This window comes from Lampetra planeri, chromosome 3 (assembly GCF_965212315.1).
Source record: "Lampetra planeri chromosome 3, kcLamPlan1.2.h2, whole genome shotgun sequence".
NCBI classification, from domain to species: domain Eukaryota; kingdom Metazoa; phylum Chordata; class Hyperoartia; order Petromyzontiformes; family Petromyzontidae; genus Lampetra; species Lampetra planeri.
The window spans coordinates 3027844-3053120 of NC_136109.1; the positions used below are offsets into that span (position 1 = coordinate 3027844).

Below are 25277 nucleotides of genomic sequence, written 5' to 3' on the forward strand. Positions count from 1 at the left end.
ATGTTTTTACCTACGTGACTTTACCGAAAAAACCTGAGAATATGAATATCAGGTGGTTTTCACACCTGATGATGAAACGTCGTGAAAATTTTATTTTAAATTTTTATTATTTTATTGTTTTTCCCTTCTACGTGACTTTACCGAAAGAAAAATGAAACTAGTTCAGTCAATTAATTTAGTTTAAAAAAAAAGTACTTTGGTATATAATGGTCTTTATTAAAATGTAGCAAAAACTATTTCATGCAAGCAATTTTTTTTCCTGATGACTTTTGAGACGGGTACTCATGGAATGCCATCAGACGGTGCTGGGAACATCAGTCTCTGAAGCGAAAATCCCGCGTGACATTCCACAAACATGGGCTACTGGAAAAGAAAGAGGCACATTTGAAAATAAAAAAGCACATGCAATTTTTTAAAACAATATCTCTGAGTTACTACCTCTTTCATTAGTTTATTTAAAAAGAACATTCCAATGTATTGGTGCTTTGTTTCATCGCACTACATACAATTATCGCATTAAGGTTTAGATTAGGTCAAACAAGGTCCTAAGTTCTTTATCTCTAATAATTATTAGTGCCGTGGTACAATATCTAATTGTTAGTGCTGTATACATCCAAGTCAAGCTTATTTAGTTCATAACCAGGTGAGAACTCAACGACACCAGGAGAGTCTCGTTTTTAAAAGTGACCCGGGTAATTCCTGTCAATTAATTGGTGTTTTACTATGAAAATAACTAAAGCGAATTCTGGCAACGCATCATAAAGAAATATGAAGCTTTTTAGGTGTTGGATTCATCACAGACAGAAGAGGCTTACAAATAACGACTGTGGACTTTGTGGATAGCTGGGATCTTTGTCGTGGCACACTAATGGTTAACACAGATCCCATTACTTCTCCCTGGACCGGCTACTCTTTGATGATATGCAGTGCTGGTTAGTTACTTACTGATAAATGGCCTGAAGGAATTTGCGCTGATGTTTGCGGACCCGGGAGTGGTCAATCTTCCGGACGAGTTTGGTGTGCTTGTAAATAAGCCAAGTCTCCCTGAGCACATTTGCTGCTGCATTTTTCACCTGTAAAAAAACAGAAGAAAGAGCATCATTATCACTATGCTCATTATGAATGATACCTATCAAACTCCTTTGTCAAGGCTCTCTGCTCCTCCCACCCAGCTTAAAATACGCTGCCAAACGCTGTCTTTCTGACAAGCTCTGTCTTCACCCGAGGACGGCTGCTTGCGTTGTGGCCAAAACGTCGTGAGAATTTTATAATGTTGAATTTTTATTATTTTTATTATTTCCCTTCTACGTGACTTTACCGAAAGAACCAAGAATATGAATCCTTGCAGTCACGAAAGCTTTAACTCGAAAAATAAATGATACCGTTTGAAACAAAATCTCCAGAATTAGCTTTGCCTTTCTGTAATGGGGGGTCCACATTAATTGTAGTAAAAATAATTCAATATTTATGAAATATGAGTATAAACTTGTGTTGCTATTAGGGACTTTCCCTACAGAAAACCGACCACATTTATTAAAGGGTTACCCAAAAGTATGGCGATAAAATCAGCACTAAAATAATTCACCTTACTAGCCAAGGCAATGACTTCATTACATGCGATGTCATCTCACATAATGCAGTGCGTAGCCGTGTGATAGCGTCTCGTTGTGCAGATTAAAAATTATGATCGCGAATGAAATTGTACTTCCAAGAACCAACATGTTAGAAAGAGTTACAGAATTTATGCTTATGCACGATTGCTCTCATCTTAAAACGTAGGTAATTATCGAAGCCAATGCAATGATCAATATTTGTTTTTGAGTTTGGCCACAAAGTAGCTTTCATGCCAATGACAAGAAGGTTGGCATACAATTGGCCTCATGCAAAACCAAAAATGGTTTAAGTTAAGAAAAACAAATATCGATCAGGATTGTTCTTGTTTTTTAAAGCAGATAATGGCGTTTTAGACACCCTTATCACCGGTAATCACAGTTGCTATTCATTACTCCACAATCAGCTATTCATAATTTAAATAATTTTCCTCATACGCTTTATAACTACCCACATTTATTGGATTAACTAGTGCAATGTCGAAAGTGAAAAATATATTGCTTTAAACTATGTAAATTCGTATCCTGAGCTCTTATGAGCAATAATGATTGTATGCTATTAAGAGTATAATGTGACGAAAGAAAAAATATTAAAGGGTACTGAAGAAATAGCAAAGTAAGCCCATGTAAAAATACAGTGGATTTGCTAAGTTAATTGTAGTATTTAATGACGTGTTATGGACAGTTAAAATAAGTAATAATAATTACCAGGGATTGTGGAATTGGATTTGTTTTTAATAAACACGGCTTTGTAATAGATAATTGAGTCTCGTATTCTCTCACTCTTTAATTGCTTCACTCCCTTTTAGGCCCAATGTTTACGTTCCTTTCTGTTCCATATCCTCACTCAGATGTGTGCGTACATATCCCTGCTGTTGTGACACGCAACCCCCGTCCACTCTCCCTTCCCATGTAACATGCTTTGCCGCTTTTGGCTGGGTCGCCATTGAAAAAGAGGGCTTCTTAGCTCAATGGGTTTCACTCAAAATAAATTGAGTTTTTACAAAACATGAGGCTAGGCAATGAAGTTAATACTGGGCCAATGGATAAACTATCAAGTGTTTACAAATACGATTGTGTTTCAATAAATAAAGAGGCTTTAAATAATTACATATACCTTATATTTGTGTATTTTGTAAAAAAAAAGCCAAGTGAATGGCACATGACCCTGAAATCGTGCGGGATTTCTATCCCTCTCTCTAGATTTTGCCACTAGATGGCAGATGTGTCACGATCAAAGGTGGCAGAGCACTCGCACAACCGCACACACATTAGAAGGGCACAAAGCTGCTGTTTTCCTCCGTAGGAAGAAGCGGGATAGAGTGTCACCTTTGAATCAAGGCAATGTTTTCAAATGGGTGGGATGTCTGAAATCAGGAGGTCTTTGTGATGATGAGAGTCGATGCTTCAACTCCAGCCAAAGTCACTTATGATGAAAGATTGATTTTCGAATGCCAGGTCAGTAGGAATTAAGCACGTGTCAGCAATTATACAGATAAGTATAGGAACAATCAATGCAATAATACATGATGCGTTGAGTTCCTGAAAAAAATTACCCATTGGATTCCAGGAATGTTAATCGAAGATTATAAAGCAAACGGCATCTGCGTTTGTCATGTCACATCAAGTAGAAAAGTGAGGATATATAGAGCATCTACATGTGAATATATCAAGGTGCTGTATGTATAAAGAGTAGGAAACTATACAGCAGAGAGAGGCATTATTGGTGACATACAGTTAAAATGCCTCAATGTTAAGAGGTAGGCGGGAGAGCGTTTAGACTAAAAGGGTTTCTCAGAGCAGACCTCTGGAGCGAGGGTGTTCAGAGACCGGAAGTGACAATCTCCCACTGCGCAGGGTTTGACTGAGTGCTTTTTTTTTATAGGCTTTGGTTTCTTGAGCAAGTCAGAGGAGACTGAGATGAGACGTGAAAGGCAGCAAGGGGTGAGTCCAAGTAGGAGCCAGTGGAAGAATGCGAGGATTGGGGTGAAGTTATTTAATTTCTGGATGCATTTTTGGATCATGTGATTTGAAGTTGGAAGGAGTTGGGGAGATCATGAAAGCAAGGGTGGCAGTAGTCGACGAATATGTGATGAAGACATGGTTAAGGGTCTCAGCAGCAAAATGATGCGGGATAACTTGTGTGGATGGAAGTCTTGAAAGTTTATGTCGGAGAACTATGAAAACTTTAAATCTAGATTGAACTCTGAGAGCTTGGTATCAAAAGTAACTCCAAGGTTTTGGCAACTTCTTGCATAGCTTGATGTTGGAGTCTTTACTGGCAGACTTCTTGTCAATGATGTAAACATCAGTTTTCAAAATACTGAGAATTAATAAAGTTTCAAGCAATCCAAGATTGGAATGCATCAAGGTTGGATGCGAGAGCGGACAGTGAGGTGAATGAATAAGTAAGATAAGAATGGAGTCCTTGTCATGGAAACGGTGGTCATCGTTACAGGCGTAGATGAAATTGGCAAGTGGTGGTCGATGGAGAAAATCTACATGCTGAAGATGCAACCTTGTGGTAAACCATAGTAAAGCTATTTTTGAGTGGGAGATATTGAAAGTTTGAAAATATAATAGGAGTGGGATGATAGGACAGAGCAGAATAATGAGAGAAGTGTTCTGGAGGTACCTGTATGGGTTTTAAGGTGCTCAAGGAAGATGGTTATGGACTTTGTGTCAAAAGAAACAATGAGGTCTATCCATGATCTGAAGAGAGGTGATTGACCACATGCACAAAATCAGTCTGTACAAAGACTTTGGCAGATACCAGGTCTTCATTAGGTGAAGAGAAAAAATGATAAAGACCGCTTGTGTTGCGATCGAAACGTCGTGGGTTTTTCTGCTTTTAATTGAGATTTTTGTTTTCTATCTACGTGACTTTACCGAAAGCACCAAGAATATACTATTAATTATATTGTGGAAAATATAGATTTTTATTTAGTGCTGCCATCTCCATCCTCCTCTGTTCTCTGCCCTCCTCTTCATTTCCACAAAGGCCCCCTTCATTTAGCTCCTCCAAACATCCTGATCCTTGGCCTTACTCATGTTCGTTTTCCTTCCATTTTTCCTTCTTTAATGTCCTCATGCATTAAACCGAGTGGGTGTGTGTCCAGCACCGCACCGGGCTACCTAAATCTCCCCAGTGCTGATGTTTACACACTGCACCAGGTAAATAACTTAAGGCCGAGTCAACCTAGGTGAGACCCAGGGCCAGTTTGCATAATTATCACTGATGTTAGGCTAGGCACAATGGTATGTGAAATTCATTAGACTGCCTAAATAGCTCTAATTTATCATGACCATCGTAGTGGTTAATATAAATTATAAACTAATAAGCAGTCAATGTCTTCTTCCCATATCCGTCTCCACATTAAAAAAACATCACAACCCACATCAGCTGCAGTATTCTGGTTAAGAGTTTCTCTGAAGTCAGCTATCTCATGGGCTCGATGTTTGACATTGGCCACGATTCAACATCAAGTTCAAAACAAGAACAGGAATTCAGCAGAGGAAGCGATCACAGACTGGTCTGATGCGATTTGCACTTTAACAGAGAGAGGGAAAAGTTAACCATAGGCAAAACCAATATGGTCAACATAAATATTTATACATGCGGTATACATCAAAAATGAAATTGATTTCACGACTCTTGCGATTACAAAAAATGTACCCTCTTTGTAAGTTGCGTGTCCATCATGAAATTGTGAACATGTTTCTCAGCCTTGGTCAGCTCCAGCTTGCGGGCCACCACAGCCACCACCAGAGCGGTGCATCCTGCACCCTGAAAGCAAAGAGTGAACATGTAGCAGCACACGCACACAAACTGGAGAGAACAACACATGCATGCACAAGGCGGGAAAACCCCTTTGCGTATTTACGAGAAATACGAAGGAGGGAGGGCGGGAAAACTGGTTCACCTAAGTCTGGAAGGCCAATCTGTGCGCATTATATGACTCTCGTCAGAAAATCTGAGATGACGAATATTTTCCCCGTTTACGTCTATGACTTTATTTTATCCAATACTAGTTTTACTACCCGGCTTCGCCCGGGACTTGGATTCACCACGCCCGGCCGCCTTTGTCTCCCCAGTGGCGATGTTCACACACCACACCACTTACTCATTTGAGGCTGAGTCGACCTAGGGGAGGCCCAGGAGCGGTTCAAATAATCGTCACTGGTGGTGGCCATGAGCGGGAATCGAACTCGGGTCGCCGGGTTCGTAGCGCGGCGTGCTAACCACTACACTACAATGCGTTACGCTTCCACATGCGCGGGTCAGATGACAGATTTGACGTTACAGCTCACTGGCCATGCAAAAAATATATCCATTATTGAGCTCCACCCCCCCCCCCCCCCCCAAAAAAAAAATTACGTGTATTTTTATAATTTTTGCATGGTGTATAGTCTGGAAAGTACCCACATGGCAAATTTTAAGTTTGTTGCATGTCGGGAAGTACGCTAAACATTTTGAACAGACACACATGATCACAAATTTGCCTTTTACATATATATGGAGATGACCCACAGAAAACGTCTTCCACTGTTGCTGCAAACTGCCATGGTGAAAGCAGTTTGTTGTTTGATGAGTGCTGATTTGTACACTGATCACTGCATGTAATCTCAAGGTAATGGTTCATTTTGGGAAAGGGTTTTGACAATTGTATACTGCATGTGTTTATACAAATGTCCCAATATTAGAGCATGTGACTGACATGCTACTGCTCAGGTGTGTTTGTTAAGAGAACTCCACTCCCCGCACTGCAAACACCTGCAATTATCACGTGTTTTAATTCTTATATTTATAATCTAATTAACCAAATAGAAATTGTAATCTGTGCTGTTACACAGAAGAAAATGGGAAAACTCCATACTTCTACAAGAATGGTAACCATTTCTATTCTAGAGGAACAATTGGTGGCAATCATTGAGAAGTGGGATAACCTCATCTCTCTTGGAATCAAACACAGCTGCAAGACTTGTGACAAGAGTTGCTTCGCTATCAGAGTTGCCCAGCTCATTTCTTTTATGGCTTTATTTTGGTGATTTCGAAAAGTTTTTTGGTTTGGCCATGTTTGTTTGTTGTAGTACGGAGTTAAACTGATGGCTTTAATCTAAGTTGTCTTGTGGTTGTTGTTGTTTGACTTGCATCCCACTGGGATTTTTGCACACAACGTTGGTGTACGGTGCTTTTTTCTGGAATATTTTGATGTTTTTTCCTGGATTTTTATGTTTGCGCGTAGTCACTTTAAGATGTTTTCTTGTTCATGTTTTAGTTTTTTGTTTGTTGCGGTTGCACCCGATTCAAAAGCCGAATGGCTCACAGGGCTATACCTAATAAATGAAACTGAAACACTCACGCTCTCAAAATGCTATACTTCAACAACAAGCCACGGTGATGATGAAGCAGGCCAAATGTATGAGAACACATTTCCCAACTGCCCAACGAGGATCAAATTCGGCCAAATTTGGAATACTGTTGTTATTTCTGCGCTGGAGCACCCAGTTCCTGCCCCACTGCACTTGATTTGATTAAACGCAGTCAGAGTGATTAATGATCCAGCAGCACTCGCTAATTTACTCCAATCACTTTCTCACAAGCGGCCAGTCCCCTCCTTCTCACTCTTCTATCACTACTACTATAGTCAGTGCTCCTGTGAACTTCATTCATTCGTTCCTCTGCCCGTGTGTATTACAGGACCTGGTCTATCAGACTCACACTTTTGTCTTAGCCGTACTGTATTCAAACACCATATTTGGAGGTCACCAAACTTTTCTGTCTGCTTCTCCCCTCGCCCTGCTTGGCTTTGGGATTCCCTCCCATCTCCTCTTTCCGCCGATCTAATAACCTCGCCGAAATTCAAGAAACGTGTGAATTCTTATCCATTGCAACTTTGACAGTGCCATTTGTTGCTGGCCGCTTAACGTTTTGGCCTGTGCTCAGCAACTGTGTAAGAAAACTCCACCAAGTAGTACCATTACCATTTCAATGAAATGTCAACAAATCTAATGTTTTCTCAACATTAGTATTAACTCAATAACATGCCCAACATTTATTTTCACAATTCTATATCGATACGTATTTGTGCTCTGAAGTAATAACTGAGCTGGTGGACTTAACTGGACAACCATTACATCATCTCGTTAACTCCGATTGGCATCTTTATATTATTTATTAGGTCATCGTTGAGTATCCTTTACCATTCTCTTGACACGTATGTGATGTTGTCTCTTGACTGTACTGTGTACATGTATTGACTGTAGTGCTGTACACTGTAACTAACCTGATCACGTGCTCTCTGTGGACCTGACTGGGTATGGGTTCATAAGCGTATTAAAGGTTATTTATTATAAGCCGAGGGCTGCGAAGCTTAACACAAATAGCGAGCAATATACGAGGGGAAAACGCCAGCTGCAGGCATGATTAGCACACTCTGGCTCGCCACATCATCCACTGCTCCTCTTCTTTGCCTCTTTAATCACTGGAAAAACCTCATCTTCAGCTTAAGCCTCATGTTCCTTTTTAACTGCGGCTCTGGGGATGTGGCCTTCATCATCGTCATCATCATCATAAACTCTGCCGTCTGTCCCAAGAGGTCCCCCGTCTAGGCAATCCTCGGCCAGCTATGCCTCTTGGAGTCTATTCTGGTGACCTCTAAGTTTAACTGGCCCCTGGGTGTGGCCTAGAATGTATGTAGGTCTGGCCAACTCTGAAAACTCAAGCTGCTGATCAGGGCCCATCCTTGGTTTTCAACTTCAGAGGCACGCCACCTGACCAAGAAGGTTTACAAATAAGCCAGGCATGTGTTTTACAAAGCACGAGCAGGTATTGTGACCTCCCGTTGTTGATTATATGATTTCTTACACCACACACTCATTTATTTGGTTACTTTTTATCAAGTGTAAAATGTGTGATGATTATAGTGGCTATAGTGAGAATAGTGGTGAGGATAGTAGTTATGGTGATGATGATGGCAGTTAGTAGTAATAATGTGGTGGTGGGGATATTATTGATGTTAAAGATGCTAATAACGAAGTAATGCACACTCCTGTACTGCTGATTAATTGTACGCACACTACTGTAAGATACTACAATGCAATTAATGTATTATACACTCCAACCATTCCTTTTCCAATTGGTATCTGTGGCACCAGGACCACCATACCAAAAATGTAACCACCTGACAGAGACACAAAGAGACAGACAGATGGGGATATAAAAAAAGTACAAAGGCAGTGAGATGGAGAGCCTTGCCATTTCATTGGAAAAAGGATTTTTTTTATTCTTCGAATTAGGATTTGCAGTAAACTGATTATCACGGCTAGCTACATACGATGTGAAAGGAGTTAAACATACATACATAATGCATTTGCAATTGGGCTGAACAGTCAAAAGTTATATTTAGTGTACCCCTAGTATTGAGGTATGGGTGTTTGAGGCAGGGCTCTCGCATGCGTTGATACACAGGTCAGAAAGCTGGAATTAAAGTAGGGAGGAAATACGCTTCTAACATCTGAATGCTGGTGCATGCACGGTAGGATCTTGTGCCCGTGTACGGTGACTTGAAGTTCAAAATTGACCGTGGCAAGAAAGCATTGTCAATATACAGGTACGCTCCGACTTGCGACCTTTCTTACAGTAAGACCCGCACAGTAACGACCAAAACTCGTATCTACGACCGCCTAACGGCTGCCACCAACACCGAGTCGCCTGATGGCGCTGCTTTGCTCTTCCACCGTATGCGTATGTACAGTATAGCCCGTCAATCTGCAGCTGCGCCTAGAGCGAACGCAGTTCGAAGGTCCTTGGAGCAATGAAGAATGCCTATGCTTGCTACAGGGAGCTTTACTATGAAAAGAAGGAGGCGTCTTCAGTTCAAACATCATTGGACTCGTATTTTAAGAAGCCTCAGCCAGTGCAGCCCATGCAGAAAAGTACTTACGAATTTTCAAACGTAAGCGTTTTATATTTACTTAATAAATATTTGTAAAAGTTATGCTAAGTTACAATAAATGTTCGTTAGGGTTATTTTCATTTATTTTCGTGGTCAATTTTGGTATTTTAATGGTATGTAATGGGTTTCCAGGAACGGAACCCCAAGGTATAACATTGCGCCAATGGGAAATGAGGCTTCGATTTACGACGGCTCGACTTGCGACCGTCTGTCCAAGAACCAATTAGGTCGTAGTTGCGGGGGTCACCTGTAATCAGGAAGCGGAGGTTATGATGAGGTTTGGAAGATTTATCATACGAGAGGACAGCACATTTCTTTACCGGGCAATAAAATGTGCACCTAGAGGTCAGCAACCAAGGGAAATGCCAAAGATAGATGATGGGATACTGGGCAACAGCTATTGCATCGACTCTCTTTCATAATTGATCCGACAACCACGTCAAGAGTACCGATGCATCGAGGGTTAATCACTGCATCGATTCACTGGCAATCCACGGATCGAGCAATCCCATTATCGCGGAATGTGTGTTAACGGCAGATGGCGGTTAATCTTATACAAGCTCTGACCGAATGCACTGGTGAGTACATAACTTATTGTGCTTTGTATGTCACCATTAAAATGTATTTGTTTTTTATTTATAAAATGCTTTAACACATTTATCATGTGTATAGTATTATTATTAAGGCTATTACCTATACTCCAACGAAGCCCTCATATATCTTATATATCGCTCATCGGTAGAAAACAAAGCGGTCGGGAACGCAAATCCATTGGAACCATGTTATAATTAGCGACTATAATGCTGTTTATATTGTGCTCCATGTACCGCTGTAGGTATATGCCTGTTTTATGTACTGTACTAACGAGTGAATTCTATCTAGATTTGAAGTTTTCGTGACTGCAGGGATCCATACTCTTTGGTTCTTTCGGTAAAGTCACGTAGGTAGAAAAATAAAATAAATCACGACGTTTCGGTCGCAACACAAGCGTCCGTCATCAGGTGGGACAACCACAGCAAGAAACAATTGCTGTAGTGAGCGAGAGGGCTCCCCCTTCTCTTACCTATATAGCCTATTGTCACGGCAGCCCTCTCGCTCACTTCAGCAATTGTTTCTTGCTGTGGTTGTCCCACCTGATGACGGACGCTTGTGTTGCGCCCGAAACGTCGTGATTTATTTAATTGTTATACCTATGTAATAAAGGACTTCGCCGACACACTGCTTGGTCTCCGTCTCTCTTTATTCCCGTTGACGCTCCCACTCCGCTGGTCCTGATAGTGGACCGGCTGCTCCTCGAGCGTGCCCCGCACGCGCTCTCCCGTCAGTCGCACCGCTCCCCCGCTCCCGCACACCGCTGGCCGACGGTGTGCTCAAAGTTCCTCCAGCCACGTGGCTGATGGCGCGGATAGCCTCCGGCCACCCAACGTGGCCCAGCTTCGTGACTCCACCAACTGACCCGGCGCCCTTCCTGGATCCCACCTATATTCCCTTCACCACGTGATCCTGTCTCCTCTCTCTGACCACGCCCTTCACCGAACCTTCCAGATCCCGACCTCCGCATAGCGCCTTGCTGGCTCCGCCCTTAGGTTCCGCCCCTGCTCTCCTCGCATCCGATTGGACCGGAGGTGAGCGGTGGACCTTCACATACGCCCCCATACTGGGCCCCGCCCCCAATACCCTGGGCCGTATGATTGGCCCAGAGCCGAGCAGCGAAACCCCGCTTACGCTCGCATTACATCTACGTGACTTTACCGAAAGAACCAAAGAGTGAATTCTACTGTACTCCTACAAGGCAATGGTGGGGGAGCTACTGTGCTCCCAATCCGGATATTTTTTTTGCGTTTAGTTTCTTATCATCCACACCTCCGATGAGCATGGTCGGCTACATACGGTGCAAAAGAAGTTCAACATGCATATGTACAAGAGCTCCAGGGCCTCCGTGATCTTAGCGATGCCCTCAGTTAACATTTACGTGAAGTTTCTTATAGGTGGAGCCTGAGACTATATCCTCGTCTTGTGAGTTGTCACCGAGCAAAGCAAATCGATTTATTTATTTGTGACTACAATTCGTGATAATTAATCAAATTGCACGAGGTGGGCTCTGATTGGCTCAGTGTAAGTCGCTCTCATTGGCTGAGCAAATGATGAGGGCGGGTACATTGTCGGTAGGCCAGTGTTCTCCAGGGTCTGCCTGTGATGACATTTATTTCAAACGAAAACCTTCCACCACCTGACGAAGATGATCAAATGTGGGCAAATAGGCCAATTGATTTGGTCCATCAGCAAAAGTGAAATGCCAAAAAGCAAGCAAAATCTTGGACATTTTTAATACGACGTTTTGTTGGAAATTGAATGCATCATGAGGCATTAACAGAAGCTCAGCTCTCAAACACTTTCCTGCAGAGGGAGCTGGTAGGAACGTTGGGTTGCTCGGTCAATGGCCAGGGTCAACGGCGGCGTGGTGTATTCCGCAAATATGCCCGACTGTGAGGGCGGGCATAAGCCGGCGTGAGTAGGTTAAACGTTGAGTTTTATAAGGGCACCACGGGGTGACAAGCCCCTCCCCACCCAGCCCCACCCCTCCCACCCCCCACCCAGCCCCACCCTCCCCACCCAGCCCCTCCCCACCCTCCGCACCCAGCCCCTCCCCACCCTCCCCTCCCCACCCAGCCCCTCACTCCCCACCCAGCCCCTCCCTGCACGACGGACGGACACAATAATCCCCTGTGGGCTGGTGTAACCAGGAGGTTCCTACCGTAATTAGGTTCGTGTGAACATAATTGGTGAACAACCATTGAGAGTAGAACATAAATGCAGCTCTCCACCCTCAATCTCACCTCGACCTTCCTGTTCTTTGTACATATATTGTGCTGAGCTCCCATGGACTTAGAATCCAATCTCACATCACTTGGTGCAAGAAGAAATCTACATTGGGCCCTGTTCATCGATACAATCCTTATATAGAAATATAAAAAAAAATCTGCACCGTACTGAGCTAATTCATTATCCCCATTGTCAAAGCCAAAAAACAAAATGTGTTCGTTTTAATAGGTAACAAAGCAACAACACTGAAACCTTTTTACAATGAATCATGTCTGCATTAACCACACTACTTGTGGTCAAAATGCAAGCATAAAACATTGATAATAGATGCATTGTCCTTGAAACTGATTGGTCCGTACCAGAGACGGCTTTCTTTTGAGCCTCGTCTCAATTGGCGCTAGACCAGAGGACGCGAAAAGGGGAAAAACCCTATTATTGTATTTTGGTACTGGCAAAGGAGGTCTAAATGAGGTAACAAAGCCTTTGCTGTTGCAGAACCAACCATTTTGGAACCTTGTTTCCTCCCTTAACATCGTTTATCTTCCGTCAAAAAATATCCTGAAGCAGAATACTCGCGCTGGATACATCCACGTTTTGAAATGCGATTTGTAACTTTTATCCTTAGCTGTGAACGTATGTATGCGCGTTGAACTTATTTCGCACCGTACGTAACTAACCGTGTTAATCGGAGGTTGTGTATCGATAGTTCAATGTGAATGTGCCATTTTATTGAGGGACTACTAATATGTGGCGTTATCTTGGTGTGGTCTTGGACTGTTTTGTTGCTGTTTTTGCTCCTCTGCCCAGGCTTCATGAATTTATTACTTATTTTTACTTAATGACTTGCTTACCTTTTTCTCTATTTGTATTGTTTGTTGTTGCAACGTGCTGGCCCGCCCCATACTGATCATCTGTTAATCAGAGCTTAGTAGCGCATCAGATTCCTCCAGTCTAAAGAAAGATTCTGATCCCATTGAGCTACTTCACCTCAAGGGGCACTTCCGTGGGTGTGTTTCGTTTGCACGTTTACCATAATGCCCGTGAGCAGGCAGACGCCCCGTCCACAGTAGGTGTGTGGCACCATGTCTCCATAGCCGATGGTGAGGAACGTGATCGAGATGAGCCACATGGCCGCCAGGAAATTGCTTGTTATGTCTTGAGGATCATGATACCTGCAAGAAAATATCAAAAATATTCATCACCCAGCTGTTCGCGGAAGTAGAAACCTTTTGGCTTTAGTTTAAGAGGAAGTGCAAAACGATAAATACTGTAATGTTACCAAGGATTTTAAATGTACAAGCCTTGCTTTTATACTTGGCCTTAAAACCACAAACACATACAGATACACATCTCATTAGAGGGATTGTTATTAAATACAATTTACATGTCAAGATTGCACATTTGGTTGTTCAGCTGTGGCACAACACAACAGTAATAAAAATAACGAATTGAATGTTCATTTACATTTGAACGTATTACCAGTAACGCTATTAGGTGATATAACAGACATTTCACAAGGATATTTTGAAAAAAAATAGCCACAGTGCTGATTATTGCTTCAAACAACGGCAGGGTTCGAGTTTCTGGTTTTGCAGAAAGTTTTACCAGTGGTTATTTTATTTTTTAAAAACCCACACTGATTTATGAGCACATCCTGGTGCCATTATTGCTGGAAAAATGAATGGTCGACACAAATCCACTCCACAATTGGCAGCTAGGCAATCCCAAATGAGAGCAGAGCACATTCTACCACAGAATTGTAATGCAACGACATAATCCCTGCCCACATTAAGAGCACGAGAGATCCAGGGCCCGATTTGAATGACATAAAACATGCAAAGATATGGGTACGTGCGAGGTTCAATGGCTCCACCACATTGGAGTTGTCTCCAATGTGGTGGAGGTCATTCTATAAAGTGCTCTGATAGGCTCACAGACTGCTCAACTCCCACTGCAACTTGTGAAGGTGGTTCAGAGCTACAGCCGCAGCAGTAAAGGGCAACTGCACACCCGTGTTTCTGTGTGCATCTATAAAGTCAAGGTTAAGAGGTCAACACAACGAAGAGGACTACTTAGTCAATGCCACACCTCCCAATCTCACATATGCCCGATACTGTAGCTGTTATACTAAACGAACTGTATTTTTATTTTACCAGGTAAGGCCAGCTGAGCTATATCGCTATTTTCAGAAGCGATCTGGCCACAAATGATAGCTCAAAGAAGTGGCTTGTCACGTGGAAATTTATAACAGCCAAATACTGTGAACGAATGTTTCTAAATGTGGAGGGAAAAACTGGAGGACCCAGAGAAAAATCCATGCGACCACGGGGAGAGCATGCAAACTCCAAATATGCAGGCGTCAGGGTCGGGATCGAACTCACGATCTCCTGTGTATCTCCTGTATACCAGGTGAGGTAGTTAACATCACCACAGCGACACCCACATTTGACATGCGCACACATATACATGCAGAGCATTCTGCAGAACCTTATAGGCTGTTTGTGCATGATAGATACTTTCAGAGCAGTGAACCAGTGGTCAGCAGCCTGAGTTCGATTTTCAGTCACCATAGCAGAGGCAAGTGGCATATGAACCTGTCAATGGGTAAGAAAGATTGTATCACTCTCGCCATGCCCCAGCTCTGCCCTAATCCCACCCCCACTTTGAGCCATTCTGCCATCGCAAGATGAGGAGCAATGACAATGGGCTCCTCCTGTCAGTGCGGAATCAGCAACCAATACAGAAGGTGGAATAGGGACAATTTACCACAAAAATTACTGCAGTACTGCCAAAATGAGGTGGATTAAGAGCTAAAGAACCATCCATGAGCTGGGCCCCGCGTGTTTATTGACCTCACAATCCACTTCATTATGCATATTGCTATTGAAGGACAAAGACTTCTGGTACCATAACATTCTTACTTTATTCCACCTGCAAAAAATAATAATAAGCGGGAACTTTCTCAAAAGCAGTTATGAACTTCGTGTTTGGAAAGCTCATTATTAAAGTAAAAAAATAGGTCTACAATTTTTGTAAGAAATTTTCTTTAAAATATACTTTTCAATCACTCAAATGCTCAAAAAGGCCAATTATATATGCTCTATATTGTCTGGAATGTAATCACAATATCGACATCCACATGTCTTTTCTCTCCAGACATATACGCTTGCTTAAAGTCAAAATTGTATTTGCATAATACTGCCTTGTGATTGTACCTCCTTTTAATACAGAAATAATATATAATCCATCAGGATAACTTGATCTGCATCCTAAAAAACCTGATGCCTTCACTGTTGTCAGCACTGGCCCATGATTTTGCCATTGAATACTCTGAGAGTTGGTTGCCAAATCTAAATAATGGAGTCATATTTCATCCATTTCCACAAATTTGGTGTAAATGTGTTTTTTGTTTGTTTAATTGGTACTGATCTGAATCAACATTTTTACCACGCTTCTTGCAAACACCTTTTTTTATCCCCAAAGTATTGGTCAACACGCATATTGATAGGCCAACAATCTCATAAATCTCTACTTTATGGGCAAGTGACATTTGTGAGTTTAACTGACGTTTGCGTTTGTAACTGATATTTGAGGACATTTAGACTGCATATCTATTTCACAAGTCTTTCATCCACATTTCAATTCAGTCCATAACTTCTTAACCATGAAATATCATTTGGCAGGTTCTCATAATGTGCATTCTATGTTTTGCTGGATCATGTTCTTCTTTTGAAGATATTTAATTCCTTTACCTCAGCTCAAATCTCTATATTGTGCAGTTCCAAAAAACAAAAAGAATTCAAACAGCTTTATAAATCCTCTTTTTTCCCCTCTAGTGGGTCCCACTGATGCTGGAGAGATTACTAAAGGGACTCCACCTTGAATCAAGCCAATGTAAACATTTCACCCAATGCTACCATGTGGCTATGAAAATGAGAAGAATTCTGACAGGGGCAGTCCCTCTCATGCAGATGTTTGGGCTTTTCCTGAATTTCAAAGTAGTTTTTTTGTCTGGAAGAAAAGCTTCAATAAAAGACTACACATCAGCGTAATGGATTCTGAGATTGAGGCATGTGATGCTTACCAGATCTAAAATAACTTTTGATCTGATGACTGGACTCTGATGACAAAAAGGCCAATCAGAAAGAGATATACATGGACATCTGTTTTAAATATGTAATGGGTTCCGGAGACACTTGTAGAGGTAACTTCTTTATTCCGATACAACACTCCAACAGTCCTGATACTCTGTTACAGCCTAGCTACACAGCCTAGGTACACAGCCTAGGGACACAGCCTAGGGACACAGCCTAGGGACACAGCCTAGGGACACAGCCTAGGGACACAGCCTAGGGACACAGCCTAGGGACACAGCCTAGGGACACAGCCTAGGGACACAGCCTAGGTACACAGCCTAGGTACACAGCCTAGGTACACAGCCTAGGTACACAGCCTAGGTACACTACTCTGGCTACGCTCCCGGGTCCTCCGGCTAAAATTACCCTAGGGGAGGCTACCTGATCCGACCCAGCCAAGGTGCGGGTCTAGACTCTGGCTTCCTCGGAACTCGCTCTTACAAGGACATAGAGCCGGGAGTCCCAGAGTCCCACCACTGGCCCGCACAGCGTCCCAGCCCTTACAAGGACAAGCGGGGCGAGGGGGTCCAGGGTCCTAAGCTGGCTGGTCTTGGGTCTTGAGCTGCGACTGGTCCTGATTGGCTGGGGAGGTCCCCATTTATGCCCCTTTGCCCATCGAGGGGTGGCGTTGTGTGGGATCGTAGATCCCCCGCAGCCCCCCCCCTTGGCGGTACGGGGCACCCTTGCAGATGGACATCGTCTACCACTGCCGATAAGCGTGGCCCATCTACGGCACTACACATAGGGCCACTACAATCACATTGCAGTGCTATTATGAAGCGCTTAGTGAGACCAAAGAGCCACAATGATAAAATCATGAGCTCTTAAGTGAATTTCAAGAGCAAAGTGAAGCTAGCTTTGAATTTCTTCCATGATTGGCTCCTAAAGATAATAAGCAATTCCCCCTTGCACCGACCTTATTAAGGACACCGTAATGTTTTGAACCTTCAATATATGAGAAACGTGTTAATATGCGAGGCTGATAAAATCACGAGAAAATATTCTTCTGCATGTGGCACTATGGAAAGCCTTACGTAACTTCACTCTCTGTCGCGACTCCTATGTCAGTGGTTGCATTTCCATTTCCAAATCCCTATCATCTCATATGATCCAGAGCAAGTTGTGAGGTTCCAATATAAAGTCTCAAGAGCTGGAGAATATTCTTAGATTTTGAGTCATACCCCTCGCTGTTGACATGGTACAACCCAAGGTACAAATTGGTGCACAATCACATTTAACAAAAACACTCAACACATTCATCAATAACACTGCCTTACAGGACACATAATAGGTGACGTTTTGGGCAATTTCCCTTCTTCAAAGCATCCTTCTTCTTGTGCGATGAAGAAAGGCCACTGCCCAAAACGTCACCTATTCTAGATTTAATTCTTTGAAGGCCGCAGTGTTATTGACGACGGACATAGCGAGTTTTTTGGTCCATTGTACAAAATTGGAGCTTTCCACTTTTCTAGGAAACGGGTGAGATTATCCCCAGTGAACATTCTGCTTAAACAGAGATTTCGCAGGGGAATTATAAAGGATTTGTGTCCTGCTGAGGGAGTGACTTCTTTGAGAATCTATGTCTTCCTCTGCATCTTGCCTATGATGCCACCCCCCTACAGCATTACCCATGTGAACATAGTGCCGACACTTCGAATTAATGTAATATTCTTGTGCCTGGCATCCGTGCATACAAAAACAAATATCTGGAGACCAGAGACCCAGGCACAGGAGAGACCTGGAGTAGGCATCATCCACTTTTAGGGTGAAGCCACATTCGGACTCCGTCATCACGTGTGCAACCCCTGTGCACAATGGGCGGTTGGTGACACAACCTCTCGATAGCACGTTCACCGCTTGTTGCAGATGTTCATGGTTCGTGTCCAGCAGCAGCCCTGGGTATTAGTGAGGGTGTATTAATCCAAAAATATACACCCTCCGCTTCAGTGGCCGTTAAAAGATCCAGTGAACTAATTCAGCAACGTGATGAGTTAATTACGTTCCTTAAATTGCTTGATCCACACCTAACACTGTTTAATATGTACAGGTGTCCCCATATATAGCACAGAGTTGGGTATACCAATATCCTGAACACCATCCACTTCTTTCCATCAGCTCTGTCCATCTGTCTGTAGTGCGGGACTCATAAATCTCACAAACACAATCCAATATGAATACAATTTTAGGATAAAGATGTGTTGCTATCAGCTACTCACCCTATTGAAAACCAGAAAAATGTATTAAATAGTCGCCTAAAACCTACCTTCACTAGCTGTCCTAGGAACACATTCTGCTGTGTTTCCAGTTTTGCCCCTCCGACATGTCTTTATTTATTTAGCCAACTTGTTGTACGTGACCTTGACATAGTCATATCTATCCTGAGCCCAATCTTGAAGCCTTCTCTATTAAGTTCTTCTGACATTTCCTGCAGCTCATTCCCATTGGCAGTTCATCCCCATGTTACAATGACTGTGATTTATATTTTCATGCCTAATATATCTACCCTTTGTTTCCCCAATTTAATCTTCAGAAACCATGAGAGTTGGAAAATGCACTTTATACCATGGGGCCTAATGAACAATAGGTTTAAAAAAGTTTTCTGATAACCAGTTTTGAAAATGTGAATACGAATAGTGACTTAATAGTAGCTATTGAGTAACAGACAAGCTCTTCAATAATCAAAAACTTATTACAAAATAAATGCACATTGCATTATGGGTAGACTGTTGGATTGATGTCAATAAAACCATCATGCGTATAATCTATTTAGTGATGCATTCTTGGGCACAATTATAATTTCAGTAGGATTAGAGAAGCTCTCAAGAAATAGGATAACCAGATGGTTGATGGGATCAAAGGGCATTACAACTGTTTTAAATTCCTGAACCTTGCAAGCAGGGTGGGAGGAAGCAAGTTTTATTTAAGTGTCTTTTTAGCCCTTGCTGTCCAATGTTACTGAGAAATCACTTATTAGGTAAACAAATGCGCATTCCAATTGCAGGTATATTATGTTTGAATGTAAAAATGGAAGGGGTCAGTCTAGCACTAAAATATGGTCAATTAGCACTCAATACAAGGCCACGCGTTTTTATTGACCTCACAATCCACTTCATTATGCATATTGCTATTGAAGGACAAAGACTTTTGCTACCATAACATTCTTACTTTATTCCACCTGCAAAAAATAATAATAAGCGGGAACTTTCTCAAAAGCAGTTATGAACTTCGTATTTGGAAAGCTCATTATTAAAGTAAAAAAATAGGTCTACAATTTTTGTAAGAAATTTTCTTTAAAATATACTTTTCAATCACTCAAATGCTCAAAAAGGCCAATTATATATGCTCTATATTGTCTGGAATGTAATTACAATATCGACATCCACATGTCTTTTCTCTCCAGACATATAAGCTTGCTTAAAGTCAAAATTGTATTTGCATAATACTGCCTTGTGATTGTACCTCCTTTTAATACATAAATAATATATAATCCATCAGGATAACTTGATCTGCATCCTAAAAAACCTGATGCCTTCACTGTTGTCAGCACTAGCCCATGATTTTGCCATTGAATACTCTGAGAGTTGGTTGCCAAATCTAAATAATGGAGTCACATTTCATCCATTTCCTTGGGCACAATTATAATTTCAGTAGGATTAGAAAAGCTCTCAAGAAATAGGATAACCAGATGGTCGATGGGATCAAAGGGCATTACAACTGTTTTAAATTCCTGAACCTTGCAAGCAGAGTGGGAGGAAGCAAGTTTTATTTAAGTGTCTTTTTAGCCCTTGCTCTCCAATGTTACTGAGAAATCACTTATTAGGTAAACAAATGCGTGTTCCAATTGCAGGTATATTATGTTTGAATGTAAAAATGGAAGGGGCCAGTCTAGCACTAAAATATGGTCAATTAGCACTCAATACAAGGCCACGTATCTGAATGTGTAAGCGACGCCTTATATATAGGAGGCGTGGGTTCGATCCCGACCTTGTAATTGGGATTTGCACGTTCTCTCTGTAGTCGCGTGGATTTTTCTCCGGGTCCTCCGGTTTTCCCCTCCACATTTAGAAGCATGCGTTTAGAGTATTTGCCTGTTATAAATTTCCACATGATAAGCCACTTCATTGAGCTATCATTTGTGGCCATGTGTTTAGTTTATGTGACCTTATCTTGATTTCTGTTGGGTGGGGAGCCAAGGGAAAAGATGAGAATTATGCGGTGTGCAAGTGCTAGGTAGATTAGAACATCGCAGAACTATTGGGGATGGCAGAGGTTTGGGGAAGCCTTCATTCAGTTGTTGATTGATCATGGCAGTTGATGAATTTCTATCTAAATTACATGAAATTACACTGCACATGACATGGCGTCACGTATAATTACGTCATGGGCCAGAAATTGGAATGCAATGTCATACCTGTCAACCCATACGGTTTACCCGTATTATTGTACAGGGAAATTTAGTTTTCAGGCCGTTTCAATACAGGCAAACAAAAATGGGCTTGTGTTTCTCCCTTGTGATGGCATTTTGTAGAATAAACGTTGAGATTTATAAAGGCATAGGCTGACCAATAAGGTGTGAATTGGTCTGTAATAAGGTAGGCACTGATAAGGGGTTGACAGGTATGTGATGTAATTTCCTTGGCTGAAATATTTTGAAATTTAGCACTGGTTATTTATCGCTAAGTTTATAGGCAGACAGATATATTGACATAAGTAATGCATTAATGCTTTAAACTTGCGTTAAAAAGTGATTAAAAAAACACCATAATAGTACAAAGCAAACTCCAAAATACAGGCACTGCATACTTTAAAGAGCATAGCATGTGGATAATCAGTTAATGAAAAAATATTTTCCTTAATCCCAAATGTAGCGTAAGGTAATCTTTGTCAGTTTTAAGTTCCAATGCCCTAATGAATGAGGAAAAACACCATGCATATGCATGGCTCCTGTAATGCCCTCTATTATGCCTTTGTCCCCTGAAGTACTTAATCAGTGATAATAACAATAACAGAGGGGCTCATGTCAGGCCCGCGGGAAGCAGAGCTCAGATACGGCTCTTTTGGAGACGCCGTAGGCAATCCCTTTAATCAATTTGGCCAGATTTCAACAGAGGAAGTCCCTAATCGCAACACAACTTCATACTCAACTTTCGATCATATTGGATCACGTTAACGAGGCTGCGGTGAGACACGGGGCTCGGATAGGCACTCCGTTGGGGCAGGCTGTGTGCACTGCAGCCAGCAACTCCGCGATGCTGAGCCGGGGGGGGGGGTCTTTTGTCCACTTTTTTTGTCTTGGGTAACCGATTGATCAGTTGGCTGGATTTCAACAGGGTAATTCTCTAATGGCAACACATCTTTAAATTAGAGTTTCATTCATATCAGATCATCTTTACCAGAGTACTCTGCTGCCCCAACCCCTTACAACCCCCCCCACCCACTTCACAAAGGTGCAACCAAGACATGGACTGAACTTATGCACACATACTTTCATCTTTGGTTGAAATACATAAACATAACACACTCGTTTGATTACCCAAATTCTAGCCGCCCCGGCAAGCCCCGAAACAAAGCGCATGTTAGTTCATCAGCACGAAGTGGTTAAACATGTTAACGGGATATTTCATAGCTCATTAACTGTCTGATGCTGGGGCATCTTAAGTGTTCTGTGCACTTACCTCTCACATGCGCGCACAGTCCAAGCGGCAATGATCCACAGGGAAATGCTGAAGACGAGCAACACAGTGCCTGGGCAGATTGTCATGAGCGTCTTCATCACGAAACGCGTGTTGAAGGTGATCTTGTTTAACGCTCCGATGCTGCGCGATGACGCGTCGGTGAAGAGCTTGCTGTGCAGCAGCATGACGCGTGCGATCAGGTATAGGCGCAGGAACATGGGGATGGAGAGCACAATGTCCACGTCAGCCTCCTTCACCGACGAGACGTAGGTGAAAGCCAAGCGGGCTGTCCACATGAACGTGTAGTTTCCTGGGATAGGATGGATGGCACATATGAGGAGCTCCAGGCCAATGTTGAAGATCCTCTGGTAGGTCATAGCAATTCTCCAGTCATCTGCACCATTGTCCACAATAAAGAGCTGCAGGAAGGAACACAAGGGCACTGTCATTGTCGGGGCCTATAGATGCAGGGAGATAGTCAATACTATGACAGTGATTGTAGGTTTTTAAAGATACTATTTAACTTCTATCAAACTATTTACACATTCCCATTATTGCAAGCTCCCAGGTAAATATCGATTGCTTTAAACACAACTGTCGATTCAAAAATAATAATTCTAGATTTGAAGCTTTCGTGACTGCAAGGATTCATATTCTTAGGTTTTTTCCTACGTGACTTTACCGAAAAACCCTAAGAATATCAAAAATAATTGCTTAGTATTTTGCAGATTTTTCAGACCAGCTCTTTGTTCAGAAAAATATGCTTTATAGATGGTAACAAATTTCAATTACAGGATAAACAGTGGAAACATATTCACATAGGTGGCACTCAAACGTGCTGGAAATTGCCAGCTGCTGCATTTAGTTAATTTACAAAAGCAATACACAGAAGCACGCATTAAGTGAAGCGTCTCACCAGACAGAGCGCAGAGTGTGCACAAGTGGAATCCAGAGCCAGAGCTAACATGGTCAGGTTTGGCTCCAGATTACACCCAGACCCACACTGCTGCACTGTGCCACATTGTGATGTCTTCCTAAAGGATGTGTGTGTGGAGAGGCATGCCACGATGTACATAATGGAGTGTGCACGGATGGTATCTGGAGCCTGAAACAAGGCAGAATGTGAAATTTGTCGAATTATAGGTCTACTGTCCCTCCTGTAGGAGGCGTATATTCGTGCATTGTACAGCACATTGGTATTTTTTGTAACAGTAATATTTTCGACGTGTAACAAACTGCACGGTCTTCGCTCACTCTCGGAGAGAGAACATGACTCAGAGGCACGAGGAGGAACCACCGATAAGCGCAAATGCAATAGCCAGGCTGTGGAGCCAGTGGCGAATTTTGAAATCCATGCGTGCTCTCACTCATGTGTTCAGAGAAACTCAAGTTACCATGTGGAGGAGAGACACGAGGTCTTTTCTCAAGTAAACAATTCCTTTTTATAATTGGGCCGAAGGAAAGGCGAAAGTTATTTTATGTAAAACAGTATCTTGTAATAATGAAAGTATTACCGTATAAAGAATGCATAGAAGTGTGGGAAAATGTTTTTAAACAATGTTAAAATGAACACAACTACAGATAATTAATCATACTGTATATTTACTGTAGCAGTATAGATATGTGCTAGATCTTTGTAATGTATAAAGCAATAACATGTTGACTGGTTTAAGATATTAAACCAATGAAAAGATGTTCATTTTGGGTGACTATCATTACTTAGGGGAAGTAACGTTCATTTGTTAAGATGTTGATTCTATCTGGAAGTGATTCCCATCAGATATTATGAGGGCGAAATTGGAGAGAGCAGTAGGCTAAGCTATAATTATGGAGAGGAATATTGGTAGATGTGCAATGATTTTTGTTCTGGTAAACTATCAGTAAGTGACATTGGGGTGTACTAATTGTCGCTGCCGTGGTATGTGGAGCAAAACCCAATGAGAGGCTGAAAAGGAGGTGGATGAGGTGATGACTTCTGAGCATGGCATCAATGGGCCATCAGGCCATGCAACAGGATTTTAAAAGTTCTTCACTGATTGACATGGAGAGGGCCAGGCTCTGCTCATATTTGGGGCTCCCAAAGACCCATCTTAATCCTGCTAATATGGCTGATAACAAAGCAACTGCGTCCTCATTACAGAAACAGCGCTCCAATAATTTAAGCTCCAAGGAAGTTGTATCACTGTCCTTCTGTGTGGACTCAAATAAAAATTGTTTCATTCCCTTCACCTATTATGGATATCAGAAACAACATCATTGACCAGTGCTTAAAATACTTGGGTTTACTGCTTGATTCAACACTTCCATTCCAACCCCATATTGATGACATCCAAATAAAATAAAATAAAGGGTTTTTGTACAGAACCAAACATTGTTTTCCAATTTAATTGCACCTGCAAATTGTTGAAGCTATAATTCTTCCACTGTGTGATTACTCTGAAGCTGTTTACATATCAGCTAGGAATGAAACACTAAACAGACTAAACCCGCTTTATGATTCTGCACTTTGATTTGCAGTGGATGTACCATCCAGGACCCAAAATTGTGACCTCAACTTAATATCCAATCTTACATCACTTGATGCGAGAAGACTTGTGGGCCCTGTTCATCCATAAAATCCTTCTTTGCAAATCTGCGCTATACTTGGCTAATTTATGAATCCCATCGTCAAATCCAAGATACCTAAGATGTCCAACTAATTGCCTTTTAACCATCCCAAAAGCAAGAATTGGAACGTGACAAAAATACAGCAGGCGGACTGCTGAGGCAGGAGAAATATAGCGGCTATATTTCTTCCTGCCTCAGCAGTCCGCCTGCTGTATTTTTTGGCCTGAAGACGATTGCTTGTGTTGCGATCGAAACGTCGTGATTTTTATTTATTTATTTTTCTATCTACGTGACTTTACCGAAAGACCCAAAGAGTATGAATTCCTGCAGTCACGAAAGCTTTAAGTCAAGATTATGTGACAATGCCTTTGCCATTGCAGCACCAGCGTTTTGAAACAACCTTGTTTCATCTCTTCACATTGTAAATCTTCCTCCATAAATGTACTGAAGCAGAAGATTGGTACTGGA

General features: G+C 42.0%; 1 protein-coding gene across 1 annotated transcript in view; it reads right to left on the reverse strand.

Moving 5' to 3' along the window:
• The window catches only part of LOC144736461 (small conductance calcium-activated potassium channel protein 2-like), a 49808-nt gene that overhangs the window by 10715 nt on the left and 13816 nt on the right, over positions 1-25277 (reverse strand). The window contains exons 3-6 of the mRNA XM_078619026.1: positions 22203-22621; positions 13422-13563; positions 5287-5397; positions 946-1073 (exon numbers count right to left, since the gene is read on the reverse strand). Of these exons, the coding sequence (XP_078475152.1) occupies positions 946-1073; positions 5287-5397; positions 13422-13563; positions 22203-22621 (800 nt within the window). The remainder of the gene's footprint in view (positions 1-945; positions 1074-5286; positions 5398-13421; positions 13564-22202; positions 22622-25277) is intronic.